This window comes from Coregonus clupeaformis, chromosome 11, assembly GCF_020615455.1.
Source record: "Coregonus clupeaformis isolate EN_2021a chromosome 11, ASM2061545v1, whole genome shotgun sequence".
Taxonomy (NCBI): domain Eukaryota; kingdom Metazoa; phylum Chordata; class Actinopteri; order Salmoniformes; family Salmonidae; genus Coregonus; species Coregonus clupeaformis.
The window spans coordinates 45742420-45763047 of record NC_059202.1 but is presented as its reverse complement, the minus strand read 5'-3'; the positions used below and the strand labels follow the sequence as shown (position 1 = coordinate 45763047).

The window sequence follows — 20628 nt, the reverse complement described above, 5'->3', positions numbered from 1 at the left end:
TGCGTTCATCCACCTCTGGCCTGCTGGCTCCCCTTCCTCTGCGGAAGCATAGCTCCCGCTCAGCCCAGTCAAAACTGTTCGCTGCTCTGGCACCCCAATGGTGGAACAAGCTCCCTCACGACGCCAGGACAGCGGAGTCACTCACCACCTTCCGGAGACATTTGAAACCCCACCTCTTTAAGGAATACCTGGGATAGGATAAAGTAATCCTTCTAACCCCCCCCAAATTGTAAAGTGGTTATCCCACTGGCTATAGGGGTGAACGCACCAATTTGTGAGTCGCTCTGGCTAAGAGCGTCTGCTAAATGACGTTAATGTGCCCTTGAGCAAGGCACTTAACCCTAATTGCTCCTGTAAGTCGCTCTGGATAAGAGCGTCTGCTAAATGACTAAAATGTAATGTAAATGTGTTTGCAGAGGGGAACCGATTGCTGTATTAGCTAAGGCCCCTCATAGTCCCCTCATAGCCAAGATTCACCAGATCAGATACAGCTCCTGGGGGCGGGCATGTAACACAGCCAGCAACACATCGCTAAATCGCACTGCACACTGCCCTTTCCCATCTGGACTAGAGGAATACCAATGTAAGAATGCTGTTCATTGACTATAGCTCAGCATTCAACACCATAGTACCCTCCAAGCTCATCATTAAGCTCGGGGCCCTGGGTCTGAACCCCGCCCTGTGCAACTGGGTCCTGGACTTCCTGACGGGCCGCCCCCAGGTGGTGAAGGTAGGAAACAACACCTCCACTTCGCTGATCCTCAACACAGGGGCCCCACATGGGTGCGTGCTCAGCCCCCTCCTGTACTCCCTGTTCACCCATGACTGCGTGGCCACGCACGCCTCCAACTCAATCATCAAGTTTGCGGATGACACAACAGTAGTAGGCCTGATTACCAACAATGACGACACTGCCTACAAAGAGGAGGTGAAGGCCCTGGGAGTGTGGTGCCAGGAAAATAACCTCTCCGTCAATGTCGACAAAACAAAGGAGCTGATCGTGGACTTCAGGAAACAGCAGAGGGAGCACACCCCTATCCACATCGACGGGACCGCTGTGGAGCAGGAGGAAAGCTTCAAGTTCCTCTGCGTACATATCACTGACGATCTGAAATGGTCCACCCACACAGACAGTGCCTCTTCAACCTCAGGAGACTGAAGAAATTTGGCTTGGCACCTAAAACCCTCACAAACTTTTACAGATGCACAATTGAGAGTATCCTGTCGGGCTGTATCACCGCCTGGTACGGCAACTGCACCGCCCGCAACCGCAGGGCTCTCCAGAGGGTGGTGCAGTCTGCCCAACGCATCACCATGGGCAAACTACCTGCCCTCCAGGACACCTACAGCACCCAATGTCACAGGAAGGCCAAAAAGATCATCAAGGACAACAACCACCCGAGCCACTGCCTGTTCACCCTGCTATCATCCAGAAGGCGAGGTCAGTACAGGTGCATCAATGCTGGGACCGAGAGACTGAAAAACAGCTTCTATCTCAAGGCCATCAGACTGTTAAATAGCCATCACTAGGCGGCTTCCACCCGGTTACGTAACCCTGCACCTTAGAGGCTGCTGCCCCATATACATAGACATGAAATCACTGGCCACTTTAATAATGGAACACTAGTCACTTTAATAATGTCTACATACGGCTTAACTCATCTCATATGTATAAACTCTATTTTATTGTACTGTATTTTAGTCTATGCCACTCCGACATTGCTCATCCTAATATTTCTATATTCCTTAATTCCATTATTTTACTTTTAGGTTGTGTGTATAGTGTGTATTGTTGTGAATTGTTAGATACTACTGCACTGTTGGAGCTAGAAACAAAAGCATTTCACTACACCCGCAATAACATCTGCTAAACATGTGTATGTGACAAATCAAATTTGATTTGATTAGACACAACTCTGGACTCCTCTATCTCTCTGGTTCAACTCCTAGACAATAGAACAATATGGTTTTTGTGTTCACACATCATGCAGTGTTTGTCTAGATTTCAGCCAATATCATACAGAGTGTCGTAAACAAAATCACATAGGCTGCCTTTAACTGTGTCAAAAAATGGTTTCTATTCAGAAGCTACTGACGTGAACTCCATATGAGGTCATCAACCTTTTGTAGCAGCTCTCCGTGTGTGATGAGGAGATGTCGAAGGAGTCAGGCGCAGGAGTGTAAATCACAGAATAACAGGCTTTATTCCGCAATTACGGAGTTACGCAGAAATGCGTCAAAACACTCTAGTGCGCAAAATAGGCGCACTGGAAAAAACACGGCCCACGGGGAAAATTCCCGGCGATACAAAATACACGGAGCTCCACCGAGCTTCACTATCCTCCACAATAAACAATCACACACAAAGACAAGGGGGCAGAGGGAACACTTATACAGGTACTGATGAGGGGATATGACCCAGGTGTGTGTAATAAACAAGACAAAACCAATGGAATGATGAGATGCGGAGCGGCAGTGGCTAGAAGGCCGGTGACGACGAACGCAGAAGCCTGCCCGAACAAGACGAGGTGGCAGCTTCGGAGGAAGTCGTGACACCGTGTTGCAGCAGTATAGTGTCTTCCCTAGAGAACCAAGGAATGTTCTTCACTTCTTCCCAGGGCCAAATCACATGGACATAAAGAATGCTTATTTTCTCCAATAAGCATTCTTTCTGTATGTTCTCATACTTTCTGCTTGTACCATTATAGCCAAATGACAATGCTCTCTTATCTGTTGTGTAGTGTGCTGCTCGTCTGGTTTTTACTGTACTCACATACACACAGCTGGAGTTATAGGTTGTGATTGGGTTACAGAGCCAGTGGGCCACCCCGAGATCATAATGAATGACCGTTTATCATATTACACGAGATAGGAAGTCTTCAATAACAAACAGACTGACTGACATCACATACGATCACACCAACCCTGAGCACTTTCCCATTCCTCCATATCACATTTAAAACAAACACACGCCAATTCACAATAATAAACAGACAAAAAACACTTACTTCACAGCTTAAACTCTCCACTTCGTTATCATATTGTTTTCTGTATCCAGTTTGTCTCTTTGTGTTTCAGACAGTCTCTCTTTCCCACTGCATGCATGTCACAGCAGAGCCAGAGCCCAGTCTGCCCACCAAGGAGCTGCACTCAACAGGTAAGCAGCCCAGCTGACAGACAGCACGGTCACGACGACAGCCCTCTCACAGCCACCCAGACAGCACAGTGCTATTACTGATCACTATCAGCCAGCCCAGCCCAGATAGACAAAACCGGAGGACTCTCAGCTCTACGCGATCAGCATTGTGCTCCCCGACAGACTGGAGTTTAGCCCCTCCCTGCTAGTTCTCTCTCTGGCTGAGGTGTGTGCGCGCACGTGTGTCATGAGTGCGTGTGTGTGTAATTTCGAGAGTCCTGGGGCTACAGCAATGAGACACGGAAGAGCCTCCCCTCTCTTTTTTTCCTCTCTACGAGATTCAAGCCCCCTCCAGCGTACTCTGCTACTCACACATACAGTACTGGTACCCCACTCCTCTGTGTGTGTGTGTGTGTGTGTGTGTGTGTGTGTGTGCCTCACACATTCTGATCATCATCTGAATACTAATGCATTTTTGCCCAGGACCCCAATCCCCCACTACCCCCTCTTGCTGTGTACTGTAGGTGTAGCTTTGAGAGGATGGATTCTCACTTGAAATGCGTGGGTGGGCGAGCTAAATGCAGTGTAAGGCTCAAACAGCCCAACAGGCTGGGTGTAAAGAGCTTTTGGGGAATACAAGTACTCTGGAACTACTGTATGTATGAACTATAAAAATATAGACATCAAATCAAATATCAGATACATCTCTGTCTGAAACATCAACACAGTCCTCCCTCCAAAATACCGCTTTCCAAAAGCCCTTTTAGGCTTAGATTACAGAGTGGAGCATCAATCAGAGTCAGATCAGACACAGTGTAGGGGCTTTTGAACCGTTGTCAGCATCTCAAAGACACGATGGCTTAGCAACTGCAACGGCTGGGGGCCAAGAACACTTGTAATAATATAGGGTGCCAGGTTACACTGTTCTACATCAGACTGCCTCAAGGAAGGAGACTGCTTTTCAGAGTCCTGTCCACCAGACCCCCACACTGTCTCTGAGCATCCAGATAGACATGCATACATTTACACAGCCGTGGTTAGGACACAGCTTACACCCTCTTGTCAGCCACAGCACAGAGAGCAGAACCTCTGGAGTCTGATTTTACAGCATACTTCGTCTCCGCCACCTAATTTTAACCATTGGTAAAAAAGGATGCAAAAGTAGGTTTCCATTAAGGTGTTATGCGCTCTTGTTCGTTTTGTCTCAAGCTTCACCTGACCAAGCCAAGGCAATCTTTACAATTCTAAAGATGTATACTAAAGAGCACAGATTAAACAAAGGTAAAAATAATAATAATAATAATTACAAAACAACTGGTCTTCCATGTTTCCAGAGTCTGCTGCTCCTTTATGTCTCCAGTTGGAAGCAGATGTGTCTGTATCGAGTCCTCTGGACTTTCCACTCCATCTGGAGCCCAGGGTAATAGGGGATGGACCAGAGGGGAAGGAGGACTGAGTTTCCATGCCTGGAGTAAAGAGGGCTGTGTCCAGACAGGTTGGACACTGTGGGGTGGGTGGGACTAACTGACATTCTGCAGGATGGATATACTAGTAAAACATCTGCCCCCTCAGGCATCTAGTCTACATGTAAAGACGGCATAGGTACGGCAATAAAATTGTCCTTTATATATTTTTGTGAACGTGCATTACAGAAGTCAGTGGAATTATCAATACTATCAATACTGTTTTTGTTGTTATGGTTGTTATTCCTGCCAGTATGAGCTCAGCTGCTCTCCTTAGAGCCTCTAGAGCCTCTCTAATGTATTGCATTAGCTCTAACTCTGTGGGAGGTGGGCTGGGCTGGGAAGGTGGGCTGGCACCAGGTCTGTGCTTTCTGCTACTGTGGTTAATATGCGGAACCACCTTAATTAATTAATGAGCCCTGCCCCCCCCCCCATTGACACGACATCTGCCTTTTCAGCACAAACACAAAGCATCAACTGGAGAATCATCTTAATAAGGGAATTCTTTATCTCTCAACAAAGTCGAAAACCAAAAATGGTATCCGTTTATCAAGTGTTCACTGTCTTTTCATACCATCTGTGATGTCTATTTAGATATTAGTGTCCTTTCTGGGGTAAACCTGTGTTCATAACTGTAGACACCTTTATCAATAAATCAGGAGACCCCTGTTGGTTTGGGCAGAAAGCACACAGGGCAGTTGTTGTGTGGAGGAACACAGCTGGATCGCCTTTGTGTATCTCTCTAACCTCCATAAGGTTCTAAACACCACAAAGGAGAAGAGCTGAGCCTACAATATTGTCTAGATCTGTAACACAGGCACATGGGAGAGGAATGATTCATGACTACATTACACTTCCCTCAAGAAAGCGTACAGTATTATATAGAGCCATTATTGCATGGAACTCCCTTCTCATATTGCTCAAATGAACAGCAAACCTGGTTTAAAAAAACAGATAAAGAAACACCTCATGGCACAATGCCTCTCCCCTATTTGACCTATATATTTTGTGTGTATGTATTGATATGTAGGCTATGTGTGCCATTTTAAAATGTATGTAGTTCTGTCCTTGAGCTGTTCTGTATTATGTCATGTTTCATGTTTTGTGTGGACCCCAGGAAGAGTATCTGCTGCTTTCACAACAGCTAATGGGGATCCTAATAAAATACCAAAATACCAATTACCTCAAAAAAGGAGTTGGTTGGCTGAAAACAATGAGGGGCTGTGAGTATCTACTGTCTACTCCAAACCCATCCATTACCCATCCATAGCCTGTGGCACTGAGGAAAATGTAGTCTGTTTTCACTCAGACTCAGTCAGCCTCCCAACAATGGCAGCTCTGTTGCTTCTAGATTGATCCCATTGGATGTCTCAACATTCTACAGGATTCTTTGGCAGGAGCAGGGACCTAATCCACAAACCAATCCAAAACAGGCCAAATTTACAGTAAACCTCTGTCTGGCACATGGTTCCTCGATAGTAACGTGTGACTGTACAGAAGCCTCACCTGACCCAGACACTGCAGGTGGGGTGAGGTGAGGGGACAGGGGAAGGGGTGGTGGTGACCTACCTGTCAGTGGCGTCCCCTTGGCCCTTGAATGTGTTGCGATGGAGTGTCTCTCGGACAGCGACCATGCCATCTGGCAGACGGTTGAGGCGGTGCGTGTACCGGCTCAGCCCGCCGTCTGTCATGTAGCTGCAGACAGACAACACAACAGGCCTGTCAGTCACAGTCTCTGTACCTGTCTCAATATCTGTGTCTGTCCTGGTCTCTGTCCCTGTCTCAGTCCCTGTCTCTGTCTCTGTCTCAGTCCCTGTCTCAGTCCCTGTCTCTGTCTCAGTCCCTGTCTCAGTTCCTGTCTCTGTCTCAGTCCCTGTCACAGTCAAAGTCCCTGTCTCTGTCTCTGTCTCAGTCCCTGTCTCTGTCTCAGTCCCTGTCTCAGTTCCTGTCTCTGTCTCTGTCTCAGTCCCTGTCACAGTCAAAGTCCCTGTCTCTGTCTCTGTCTCAGTCCCTGTCTCTGTCTCAGTCCCTGTCACAGTCAAAGTCCCTGTCACAGTCAAAGTCCCTGTCTCTGTCTCTGTCCCTGTCTCGGTCTCTTTCAGTGTCTCTGTCTCAGTCCCTGTCACAGTCCCTGTCTCTGTCCCTGTCTCTATCTCTGTCTCTGCTGTGTTACATGACAGGATGTGCCAATCCACTTCACTGACAGGATTATAGCCTCAAACACATTATAATCCTGTTATATACTTTTATAATGCGTCTGACTTCAAGACCCCTATACAGAACAACCATGACATATGTCATCATGAAAATGCACTGGAGACAACTCAGAGTTGGAGACATTTATTTGGTTTGTATCATCTAGTAATACTAACATTGTTATTCTGCATACTATGTGTGTGATGTCAGTGCCAATAATACAGTTCAAAAAGAAAACCCCCAAAAATATATTACTACAGAATATGGCACAGGCATTCAGAACGGTCACACCATCCCTGCAGTTGGAGAGGTGGGGGGGTTGGTATGACTGAAGCTGGCTTGTAGACTGAAGAAATGACAACATATAAAACAAAAGAACGTGCCAAAGTCATCTCAGCATTGTATGCGGAGGGCGTACGAGACGATTAACCCGCCACAGCTAGATAAACATTCTCATTTGCTCTCAGTCAACACCAACTAATAATGACCCATTTTCAGTTACCCACTTAGAGGGCCATTGTCATGCCTTTAGCCCAGAGCAACGCCTTAGGTTTACCAGCTTAGGTTGAGATAAATTCATTGAGGCAGTCCCATTAAAAGCACAGCTTTACAGTCATCTCTGCAACTTCACATAATCCCGAGCACGGTTTCATGCTAATTCAGGTGACACAGGGAGTGTCAGCTTGTCTTGAAGTGTAACAGGAAATCATGGGAAACTGCTTCTCTGTTTAAACTACCACTCATTAAACACATAAAATTGCTTCCCAATGCTGTAATACTACTTTCGTAAAATATTTATGAGTTTGTTACTGCAAAGCATTTATCTCTAACTGTGGGGTTGGTTTTCTAAACAGAAAGTGAAGAAGTTTATGTTACCATTGTCATGTTGTTTGTACCAGAGCCATTTATAACCATGTATATTAATGGCTTTGGTGTGTACAGACATGACAGCTCACAAATCATTGTTGAAAAGGTGAATTTGTGGCAAATGAAATAAACATTTTAATGTGACTACTGATTAGCTTGGGGTTTGTCCTCGTTTTGTTCACACATTTTGGAGGTCATTACTTGGGTTAGCACACCCACCTCGACAAAAGGTGCCAGACCCTAAACTGAAGGCACTAAAACCCCAAAGACAAAGAATGACACATATTAAAGTGCTATATGTAAAGGCATAAAAACATGCTAAACATTTATCTCAGTCGTTTTGTCAGTTTAGGCTTTTTCACATATAAAAAGCTATTTTTTTCCCGCTTTTTTTATTTTAGATTCTAGTGGTTTGGAAACATACCTGTCAATATTGAGCTTCTAGAAAATGCCAATCCAACCTCTGAAAACTAATCCTGCAGGTTGGTCAGAGGAGAGATTCCACTACTGAATAGTCAACTAAGGCTGGTCCAACACAAAGTCATCCTAGTCATCCAGCCAGTTCTCCTCTACTACTATCATCTCTTTCTTTGTATCTCTCTCTCTTTCTCTGTCACTCTCTCTCCTCAACACAACTGTCTCTCTCTCTACCACTCTCATCCCTGTCAAGTCTGTTCAGATGGTCGAGCTCTTCAAGAGGAATGATGGGGTCATTAGTAACAGAAGGAGCAGAGGAAGGAAGGACCAGGGAGCTGCAAGCTCAGTGTTTCAGGCGGTGGCAGAGTGAGAGGAAGAGGGGGAGGACATGGCAGTACAGGAGAGCCCCAGCACAGGAGAGAGGGGTGTGGTTTGCGGTAGGGGTAAGAGGAGGGACCGTGGTAAATGTCTTGGTTGTATGGGCTGTGAGTCAGGGAGTAGCTGACTATAATTAATTTCCTCAGAGCATCCTCCCCTACTAACTGGAGGAGGGATATAATTAATTAAAGCTGCAATATGTAACTGTTTGGGCGAACCAACCAAATTCACATAGAAATGTGAGTTATAGATCTGTCATTCTTATTGAAAGCAAGTCCAAGAAGCAGCAGATCTGTTCTATATGCGCTATTTCTATACTGCCCATTCCTAAGTTTAGTTTTTGCGTCTTTTACTTTTGGTTTTATACACCAGCGTCAAACAGCTGAAAATACAATATTTTTGGTTATGGAAAATATATTTAAAAGCGGTTTAGATGGTACAATGATTCTCTACACAACTACAGTTTTTTTTTTGTCAAATAAACTGAAATTAGGCAAACTATTAGAATTTTAGCAACCAGGAAATGGTGGAGCGATTTCTGCATATTGCATCTTTAAGTGTAGCTAGCCTACCCTCAAACTGAGCAGACAGAGAGACAATGAGGAATTCCCAAAATCATTTGTACAAAATACATACTGTATAGAAGGAATCCTTACTCTCTAAAAAGTGACTGTTTTAGCCAACCTGATTATGGGCTTGTTAGGTAATAATACTTCATAGTGATTGATGAAAGAGAAATTGGACTCACCAACCTTAATTAATTAATTAAAGATCACCTTTCATCTCAGAGATCAGGAAGTACCAATTACATGCAAACCCTGGCAGCACTAGCATGAACAAAAGGCCAGAATGTCCTCTGATAAGCAAAATACCTAAATAACAGCCACATTTCCTAGGATTAACTCTTTTGAGTGTTTCGCGGTCGACAGTGACTGATGTGACTGGAGCTATACTGTAGGCAGCTATTAAAGCTCAGTCAGACCAGTTGATGACTAACCAGCCGGACATTTAAGAAGCCCTAACCTTTGTCAAAGGAGGGAATGGAGTGTATGTCTTGTGCTTTCCTGTAAACAAACTACAGCACCCACGTGTGAAACAAAATATAAGTTATGATTTATTTAATTAACCGCCTATTGCAATGAGACGCGCCACAACAGATGACTCATTGACTGGATCACTTAGTTATTAAGAAAAAAACACGTTAATTCAATGCAAGCAAACCAAGTACACAGCAATATATTTCCAAGCAGGTCAGTGGTATATAGGGTACAACTATACTATACCCCACTAGTAACCACAACCCACCTCGCCATAGCACAAGTTCATAGAAGTGGTCTAATGTTGGTCTCTATCTCTTCAAAGGGCATAAAATCAATAAGTTGAAGGTCCTGTTTGAATATCTGCCAATGTTTAGGTTTAGAGCTGCGTGCTTGCAGTGGGCCATCCATTAACTCTGGTTACTGAACAACACCAGTTGGTTTGAGCAGAGACAGTTAGCCTGCAGCAGGTCCTCAGCTGGTCATTCATTTGTACTAACATCACAAGCCCCCATAAGTCACTGAACTCTCGACGACGTCAGGCCTTGGTTCAAAACAGAGTGAAACCCAGTAGAGTTTACAGGTCAAGTTAGTATTAGGCCTGTGTTCACCCAACCAGAAAAACAAAATATATTTTTTTATAAAAAAATTTAGGATACATGTGAAATATTTCAAATTAGCCAAATATATATACATATTTTTTTATATATACATTTTTAATACATTCCAAAATATATAACAGAATTGATTTAAAATGTATATATAAATATAGGTAAAACGTATATCACAATATATGTTAAATGGATCAGAAAATGTATTTAATGTATTTCAAAATACATTCTGAAATCGATTAAAGAATGTATTTTAGAATATATCTTCACATGTTTTTATCAATATATTTGGTAATTATATTTTTAAATATATTTGTAAAATATATTCCAACAGGCATTTAAATGTATTTGTAATAAATATATTCAAAATGTATGGCAAATATAAACAATTGTCCAAAACATATTGTAACTAGTGATGTGACGTTTGATACCGGAGCTCCGAGGCATGCGTCGAAATCGCTAAGCAGCTAACTTCGAAGCAGTGTGTCGATGCGTGTATCATTTTATCAGAAGCTCGCAATCAATGAAGTCCAAAGCATCATTTGATCACGTGCTTTTTCAAACCGTGTGTTGCAAAATGCGAGATCCCACTGATTTCGCCATGGTTCCAGTGCTTTCTTCGGTTCCAAGCTCTTTTCAAACACCGACCTCTTCTGGACAACGTACTCAGTGGTGTAAAGTACTTAAGTAAAAATAATTTTAAAGTACTACTTAAGTAGTTTTTTGGGTATCTGTACTTTACTATTTATATACTCCACTACATTCCTAAAGAAATAATTTCCCTGACACCCAAAAAGTACTCGTTACATTTCGATGCTTAGCAGGACAGGAAAATGGTCCAATTCACACTCTTATCAAGAGAAAATCCCTGGTCATCCCTACTGCCTCTAATCTGGTGGACTCACTAAACACAAATGCTTCATTTGTAAATTATGTCTGAGTGTTGGAGAGTGCCCCTGGCAATCTGTAAAAAATATAAAAAATAAAATAATCGTGCCGTCTGGTTTGCTTAATATAAGGAATGAGAAAATATTTATACTTGTACTTTTGATACTTAAGTATATTTTAGCAATTACATTTACTTTTGACACTTAAGTATATTTAAAACCAAATACTTTTACTCAAATAGTATTTTACTGGGTGACTTTCACATGTACTTTTTTTTTCATTTTCTATTAAGGTATCTTTACTTTTACTCAAGTATGACAATTGGGTACTTTTTCCACCACTGACCGTACTTACAAATATAGTTAAGATTTTGTACAAAAACTTTCACCTAACCGGTAGCTTAGCAGGTAGAGTAGGGAACTATGGAACATTGAAGGACCTGAGGGTATGAGGTCAAATCCTGTTGAAGGCACACTTGAGATTTTTAAAAATGTGAAACCACACTTTCTGCACTGCTGTTTAAATAATTTGTTTTATTTAGAATAGTATTAACTTCTGTCTTAAGCATCCTAAATAATGCCATAGATTCAGTTTCTGAAAAATAGTAGACCTGAAGGCAAAAAAGGGAAACATGATGTGAACCTGGTGTTTATTCTAACTGACTATAGGCTACTAAAGCCAACGACTCACAGCTGCGCCACGGCGCTTTGATGAAAACAGTGGAGAGAAAAAACATGTATCTGCTAATTACACGCTGCTATTTATTGCTGATCAGCAGATGTCACTAATGTGCATTCTGAACAGATAATGAAACAAATTAACCGTTTTTCTGCACAATATGGTGAAAGCCTTCAGAAAGCCTCAGTTTCCATTCACTAATTGTAACGAAATGGTGACTGTATTAACAATGAAACTTTAGATGGCTTTTTGGTATGATATGCACTTACACTACCGTTCAAAAGTTTGGATTCACCTAGAAATGTTCTTGTTTTCAACAGTAAAGAGGCGACCCCGGGATGCTGACCTTCTAGGCAGAGTTGCAAAGAAACAGCCATATCTCAGACTGGCCCCAAAAAAGAAAAGATGGCCAGTCTGAGATATGGCTTTTTCTTTGCAACTCTGCCTAGAAGGTCAGCATCCCGGAGTCACCTCTTCACTGTTGACATTGAGACTGGTGTTTTGCGGGTACTATTTAATGAAGCTGCCATTTGAGGACCTGTGAGGCGTCTGTTTCTCAAACTAGACACTCATGTATTTGTCCTCTTGCTCAGTTGTGCACCGGGGCCTCCCACTCCTCTTTCTATTCTGGTTAGAGCCAGTGTGCGCTGTTCTGTTAAGGGAGTAGTACACAGCGTTGTATGAGATCTTCACTTTCTTGGCAATTTCTCACATGGAATAGCCGTCATTTCTCAGAACAAGAATAGACTGACGAGTTTTGATTTCTGATTAATTTTATGTTATTTTAATGGACAAAAAAATTGCTTATCTTTCGAAAACAAGGACATTTCTAAGTGACCCCAAACTTTTGAACGGTGAAATGAAGAATGTGATCTGCTTTATCTCCTAATGTATTGCACAAGCTGACTGCAGGTATTTACTTAAAAAGTAGCTACAAATATAAAAACTAATTGAAAAACTTTTAAATAATTGTTTCAACGGTACTGATGGTATTGAAAAACCATCCCATGGATATTTCCAAATACCCTGGTATACGGTATATATACGGTATACCGCCCAAGCCTAATTTTGACCAAATCAAATCAAACTTTATTTGTCACATGCGCCGACTACAACATGTGTAGACCTTACATTGAAATGCTTACTTAAAAACCCTTAACCAACAATGCAGATCAAGAAAGAGTTAAAGTAAAAAATAATACAAGTAACATAATAAAATAACAATAACGAGGCTATATACAGGGGTTACAGGTTAGTCAAGGTAATTTGTACATGTAGGTAGGGGTAAAGTGACTATACATAGATAATAGACAGCGGGTAGCAGCAGTGTAACAAATTTCAATGCAAATAGTCCGGGTAGCCATTTCATTAATTGTTCAGCAGTCTTATGGCTTGGGGGTAGAAGCTGTTAAGGAGCCTTTTGGTCCTAGACTTGGCAGTCCGGTACCGCTTGCCGTGCGGTAGCAGAGAGAACAGTCTATGACTTGGGTGACTTGAGTCTATGACCATTTTTGGGGCTTTCCTCTGATACCGCCTAGTATAGAGGTCCTGGATGGCAGCAAGCTTGGCCCCAGTGATGTACTGGGCCGTACGCACTACCCTCTGTAGCGCCTTACAGTCAGATGCCAAGCAGTTGCCATACAAGGCGGTGATGCTGGCCGTAATGCAACCGGTCAGGATGCTTTCGATGGTGCAGCTGTAGAACGTTTTTAGGATCTGGGGACCCAATCTTTTCAGTCTCCTGAGGGGGAAAAGGTGTTGTCGTGCCCTCTTCACGACTGTCTTGGTGTGTTTGGACCATTATAGTTTGTTAGTGATGTGGACACCAAGGAACTTGAAACTCTACCCTCTCCACTACAGCCCCATCAATGTTAATGGGGCCCTGTTCGGCCCGCCTTTTCCTGTAGTCCACGATCAGCTCCTTTGTCTCGCTCACATTGAGGGAGAGGTTGTTGTCCTGGCACCACACTACCAGGTCTCTGACCTCCTCCATATACAGTGGGGAAAAAAAGTATTTAGTCAGCCACCAATTGTGCAAGTTCTCCCACTTAAAAAGATGAGAGAGGCCTGTAATTTTCATCATAGGTACACGTCAACTATGACAGACAAAATGAGGGAAAAAAATCCAGAAAATCACATTGTAGGATTTTTAATGAATTTATTTGCAAATTATGGTGGAAAATAAGTATTTGGTCAATAACAAAAGTTTCTCAATACTTTGTAATATACCCTTTGTTGGCAATGACACAGGTCAAACGTTTTCTGTAAGTCTTCACAAGGTTTTCGCACACTGTTTCTGGTATTTTGGCCCATTCCTCCATGCAGATCTCCCTCTAGAGCAGTGATGTTTTGGGGCTGTCGCTGGGCAACACAGACTTTCAACTCCCTCCAAAGATTTTCTATGGGGTTGAGATCTGGAGACTGGCTAGGCCACTCCAGGACCTTGAAATGCTTATTACGAAGCCACTCCTTCGTTGCCTGGGCGGTGTGTTTGGGATCATTGTCATGCTGAAAGACCCAGCCACGTTTCATCTTCAATGCCCTTGCTGATGGAAGGAGGTTTTCACTCAAAATCTCACGATACATGGCCCCATTCATTCTTTCCTTTACACGGATCAGTCGTCCTGGTCCCTTTGCAGAAAAAACAGCCCCAAAGCATGATGTTTCCACCCCCATGCTTCACAGTAGGTATGGTGTTCTTTGGATGCAACTCAGCATTCTTTGTCCTCCAAACACAACGAGTTGAGTTTTTACCAAAAAGTTATATTTTGGTTTCATCTGACCATATGACATTCTCCCAATCCTCTTCTGGATCATCCAAATGCACTCTAGCAAACATCAGACGGGCCTGGACATGTACTGGCTTAAGCAGGGGGACACGTCTTGCACTGCAGGATTTGAGTCCCTGGCGGCGTAGTGTGTTACTGATGGTAGGCTTTGTTACTTTGGTCCCAGCTCTCTGCAGGTCATTCACTAGGTCCCCCCGTGTGGTTCTGGGATTTTTGCTCACCGTTCTTGTGATCATTTTGACCCCACAGGGTGAGATCTTGCGTGGAGCCCCAGATCGAGGGAGATTATCAGTGGTCTTGTATGTCTTCCATTTCCTAATAATTGCTCCCACAGTTGATTTCTTCAAACCAAGCTGCTTACCTATTGCAGATTCAGTCTTCCCAGCCTGCTGCAGGTCTACAATTTTGTTTCTGGTGTCCTTTGACAGCTCTTTGGTCTTGGCCATAGTGGAGTTTGGAGTGTGACTGTTTGAGGTTGTGGACAGGTGTCTTTTATACTGATAACAAGTTCAAACAGGTGCCATTAATACAGGTAACGAGTGGAGGACAGAGGAGCCTCTTAAAGAAGAAGTTACAGGTCTGTGAGAGCCAGAAATCTTGCTTGTTTGTAGGTGACCAAATACTTATTTTCCACCATCATTTGCAAATAAATTCATAAAAAATCCTACAATGTGATTTTCTGGATTTTTTTTCCTCAATTTGTCTGTCATAGTTGACGTGTACCTATGATGAAAATTACAGGCCTCTCTCATATTTTTAAGTGGGAGAACTTGCACAATTGGTGGCTGACTAAATACTTTTTTTCCCCACTGTAGGCTGTCTCATCCTTGTCGGTGATCAGGCCTGCCACTGTTGTGTCATCAGCAAACTTAATGATGGGGTTGGAGTCATGTTTGGCCATGCAGTCGTAGGTGAACAGGGTGTACAGGAGGGGACTAAGCACTCACCCCTGAGGGGCCCCAGTGTTGAGGATCAGCTTGGCAGACGTGTTGTTGCCTACCCTTACCACCTGGGGGCGGCCCGTCAGGAAGTCCAGGATCCAGTAGCAGAGGGAGGTGTTTAGTCCCAGGGTCCTTAGCTTAGTGATGAGATTTGTGGGCACTAAGGTGTTGAACACTGAGCTGTAGTCAATGAACAGCATTCTCACAGGTGTTCCTTTTGTCCAGGTGGGAAAGGGCAGTGTGGAGTGCGATTGAGATTGCGTCATCTGTGGATTTATTGGGGTGGTATGCGAATTGGAGTGGGTCTAGGGTTTCCGGGATGATGGTGTTGATGTGAGCCATGACCATCCTTTCAAAGCACTTCATGGCTACCGACGTGAGTGCTATGGGGCGGTAATCATTTAGGCAGAATAATTGGGCACAGGGACTATGGTGGTCTGCTTGAAATGTAGGTATTACAGAATCGGTCAGGGAGAGGTTGAAAATGTCAGTGAAGACACTTGCCAGTTGGTTTGTGCATGCTTTGAGTACACGTCCTGGTAAACCGTCTGGCCCCGCAGCTTTGTGAATGTTGACCTGTTTAAAGGTCTTGCTCACATCGGCTACCGAGAGCGTTATCACACAGTCATCCGGAAAAGCTGTTGCTCTCATGCATGCTTCAGTGTTGCTTGCCTCGAAGCAAGCATAAAAGGCATTTAGCTGGTCTGGTAGGCTCGCATCACTGGGCACCTCGCGGCTGGGTTTCCCTTTGTAGTCCGTAATAGTTTTCAAGCCCTGCCACATCTGACGAGTATCAGAGCCGGTGTATTAGGATTCAATCTTAATCCTGTATTGACGCTTTGACTGTTTGATGGTTCGTCTGAGGGCGTAGCGGGATTTCTTATAAGGGTCCGGATTAGTGTCCCGCTCCTTGAAAGCGGCAGCTCTAGCCTTTAGCTCGATGCAGATGTTGCCTGTAATCCATGGCTTCTGGTTGGGGTATGTACGTACGGTCACTGTGGGGACGACGTCGTCGATGCACTTATTGATGAAGCCGATGACTGAGGTGGTATACTCCTCAATGCCATTGGATGAATCCCGGAACATATTCCAGTCTGTGCTAGCAAAACAGACCTGTAGCGTAGCATCCGCGTCATCTGACCACTTCCGTATTGATCGAGTCACTGGTACTTCCTGCTTTAGTTTTTGCTTGTAAGAAGGAATCAGGAGGATAGATTATGGTCAGATTTGCCCTCGTCTTACCAGACGTAGCTTCTCTGTCCTGCCGATGCATGGAAAATCCCACCAGCTCTATATTATCCGTGTCGTCGTTCAGCCACGACTCTGTGAAACATAAGATATTACAGTTTTTAATGTCCCTTTGGTAAGATATTCTTAAATCGTAGATCATCCATTTTGTTTTCCAATGATTGCACGTTGGCCAATAGAAAGGATGGTAGTGGAGGTTTGCTCACTCGCCTACAAATTCTCAGAAGGCAGCCCGACCTCCGCCCCCTTTTTCTCCATCTTTTCTTCACGCAAATGACGGGGATTTGGGCCCGTTCCCGAGAAAGCAGTATATCCTTTGCGTCGGACTCGTTAAAGAAAAAATCTTCATCCAGTTCAAGGTGAGTAATCACTGTTCTGATGTCCATAAGTTATTTTCGTTCATAAGAGACGGTAGCAGCAACATTATATACACAATAAGTACAAAAATAAGTTACAAACAACGTGAAAAAACGAACAAAATAGCACCAACTGTGCTATTTTGCCTTCTAACCATTTTACGGGTTAGAGCCCGTAAAATGGCAGCCATCCCCTCCGGCGCCAAAATATATTGTAGCAGGGGCAGCCTATTAGAAGACTTGGAGGCATTGCATGTTAGGGGCGTGGCTTTGTCTTAGTGGTTTTTGGCCTCCCATGAGACGGATTGTCATGCCAGTTAATGTGTTATGTTGTGTTCTGTGGTTAACGGTTAAGCTTGTACACTGGCAGTTCAGTACTCTCAATAAGACTGACATACATTAGCATCAAAACTTTTTTCATTTGCTCAATGTCGCTCATTCAAATTTGCTTGTAAATGTCCAAAATCACCCAAAATAAAATTTGGTAGCTTCTACCTTTATATGTATAACTTTATGAACTGGATTGCCTGTGTTTACAATTAGTTTATTTTTGTTTGCGCTAGTTAGCATATTTTGCTAGCAGCCTCCATGGAAATTCGCTATTACTTGTGCTAATTTTGTTTGCATTCTGGTAATAGACGACCAATGGGCTTTTTTCTAGCGTTTTTGGCGCACCCTTGCGTACTAAGCCAGTAATATCTTAAATCCCGGTGTAAGGATATGAAAATCTGGATACCGCCCAACCCTAGTCAAAATGCATTTTTATTGTACTTGACACATTCCAAAAGTATACCAAAAGTACTAACATGCATTTAAATGCATTTAAATTACTACAAAAATAACTACATACATGATACATTATCGGTCATGTAGTGACTCCATGTCTTTCATGTGCATATGACAAATAAACAAACAAACTTGATGAGAGAATCGCAACTAACGTCCAACGGACAGAACTTAACGTGTACTGGGTCGTTCCATGAAATGAGTGCTTTTTTGGCGTCCCTTTGATAAGTTAAGTAGAAATGATGCACCAATATAGAATTTTAAAAGCCAATTATATGAAATGAAGTTCCCTTTAATATACACCACATGGAGAACTCAATAAATCTGATTTTCAATTTGAATAAAGACTTACTAAAGTGCAAGTACTATTTTTGGCAATTTTCTGGTGTTTTGTGGTGAAAGACTGAGCATAACACGTTAACCCTGTTACCCATAGATAGACAGACTAGAAATGTGTTAATAATTACCTTTTTTTTGTGAATCTTGCATTCAATTGCCCTTCCCTGTTGCACACAGCACGCTTATATTCCCCCTGTCACATGGGGATTCATGACTGATTTAACTAGTAATTATCAGTTGGAGGGCCGTTCAAGTGGATCTTTACCAGATGTGGCCAATTCCCACTTCCCACTTGGTTACGAATGCACCATAACACCACTAACCAGCCAGTGTAGAGCTGTATAATACCACTCATTGGAAAACACAAGACCTTGACATATTGTGGAGCGTTGTACGATGTATAGTTTTTGTTTAAAATCGATAAAAACTAGAATAAAAAATATATAAAAACAGGCACTAGATTTTTTTCCATTATTTAATTAAGCTGAAGAGAGGTCTTTTTTTTTACCTCTTGAGATGGGAAAATGTATTTATGAAATTGAACATGTACTCTTCTGACAGAATGTTAAAATTAGGTGAAATCAAACTTTTTTTTTTACTCACCAACACTGCCAAAGAGTAATTTAGGAAGCTGAATTAGGAGCCACTTTGGCCACCCTGTAGACTAGATGTTATAGCCATGCATTTCTGGAATATTGTCAGGCATTACATGCATTTGAGCAAAGATGCAAATGTACTGTACCTACAGTTGAAGTCGGAAGTTTACATACACTTAGGTTGGAGTCATTAAAACTTGTTTTTCAACCACTCCACAAATTTCTTGTTAACAAACTATAGTTTTGGCAAGTCGGTTAGGACATCTACTTTGTGCATGACACAAGTAATTTTTCCAACATTCGTTTGCAGACAGATTATTTAACTTTTAATTCACTGAATCACAATTCCAGTGGGTCAGAAGTTTACATACACTAAGTTGACTGTGCCTTTAAACAGCTTGGAAAATTCCAGAAAATGATGTCATGGCTTTAGAAGCTTCTGTTAGGCTAATTGACATCATTTGAGTCAATTGGAGGTGTACCTGTGGATGTATTTCAAGGCCTACCTTCAACCTCAGTGCCTCTTTGCTTGACATCATGGGAAAATGAAAAGAAATCAGCCAAGACCTCAGAAAAAAAATTGTAGACCCCCACAAGTCTGATTTATCCTTGGGAGCAATTTCCAAACGCCTGAAGGTACCACATTCATCTGTACAAACAATAGTACGCAAGTATTAACACCATGGGACCACAAAGCCGTCATACCGCTCAGGAAGGAGACGCGTTCTGTCTCCTAGAGATGAACGTACTTTGGTGCGAAAAGCGCAAATCAATCCCAGAACAACAGCAAAGGACCTTGTGAAGATGCTGGAGGAAACAGGTACAAAAGTATCTATATCCACAGTAAAACAAGTCCTATATCGACATAACCTGAAAGGCCGCTCAGCAAGGAAGAAGCCACTGCTCCAAAACCGCCATAAAAAAGCCAGACAACGGTTTGCAACTGCACATTGGGACAAAGATCGTACTTTCTGGAGAAATGTCCTCTGGTCTGATGAAATAAAAATAGAACTGCTTGCCCATAATGACCATCGTTATGTTTGGAGGAAAAAGGGGGTTGCTTGCAAGCCGGAGAACACCATCCCAACCGTGAAGCACGGGGGTGGCAGCATCATGCTGTGGAGGTGCTTTGCTGCAGGAGGGACTGGTGCACTTCACAAAATAGATGACATCATAAGGAAGGAAAATTATGTGGATATATTGAAGCAACATCTCAAGACATCAGTCAGGAAGTTAAAGCTTGGTCGCAAATGGGTCTTCCAAATGGACAATGACCCCAAGCATACTTTGTGCCAAAATGGCTTAAGGACAACAAAGTCAAGGTATTGGAGTGGCCATCACAAAGCCCTGACCTCAATCCTATAGAACATTTGTGGGCAGAACTGAAAAAGCGTGTGCGAGCAAGGAAGCCTACAAACCTGACTCAGTTACACCAGCTCTGTCAGGAGGAATGGGCCAAAATTCACCCAACTAATTGTGGGAAGCTTGTCGAAGGCTACCCGAAATGTTTGACCCAAGTCAAACAATTTAAAGGCAATGCTACCAAATACTAATTGAGTGTATGTAAACTTCTGACCCACTGGGAATGTGATGAAATAAATAAAAGCTTAAATAAATCATTCTCTCTACTATTATTCTGACATTTCACATTCTTAAAATAAAGTGGGGATCCTAACTGACCTAATAAAGGGAATTCTTACTAGGATGAAATGTCAGGAATTGTGAAAAACTGAGTTTAAATGTATTTGGCTAAGGTATATGTAAACTTCCGACGTCAACTGTACATGTATTTTTAAATACATTTTACGTGACGTTAAATACATAGAAATTTATTTTTTAAAATTGTATGGGAACTCACACCCTTTGATTAGTATGGTTGTCCTATCCTTTGACAAAGTGCTA

At 42.8% G+C, this 20628-nt stretch overlaps 1 protein-coding gene across 1 annotated transcript in view; it reads right to left on the bottom strand.

Annotated features, from left to right (window-relative positions):
* Positions 1-20628, bottom strand: part of LOC121576904 (neuron navigator 2) — a 125949-nt gene that overhangs the window by 75435 nt on the left and 29886 nt on the right. Inside the window, 1 exon segment of the mRNA XM_045223568.1 lies at positions 6169-6294. Within this exon segment, the coding sequence (XP_045079503.1) occupies positions 6169-6294 (126 nt within the window).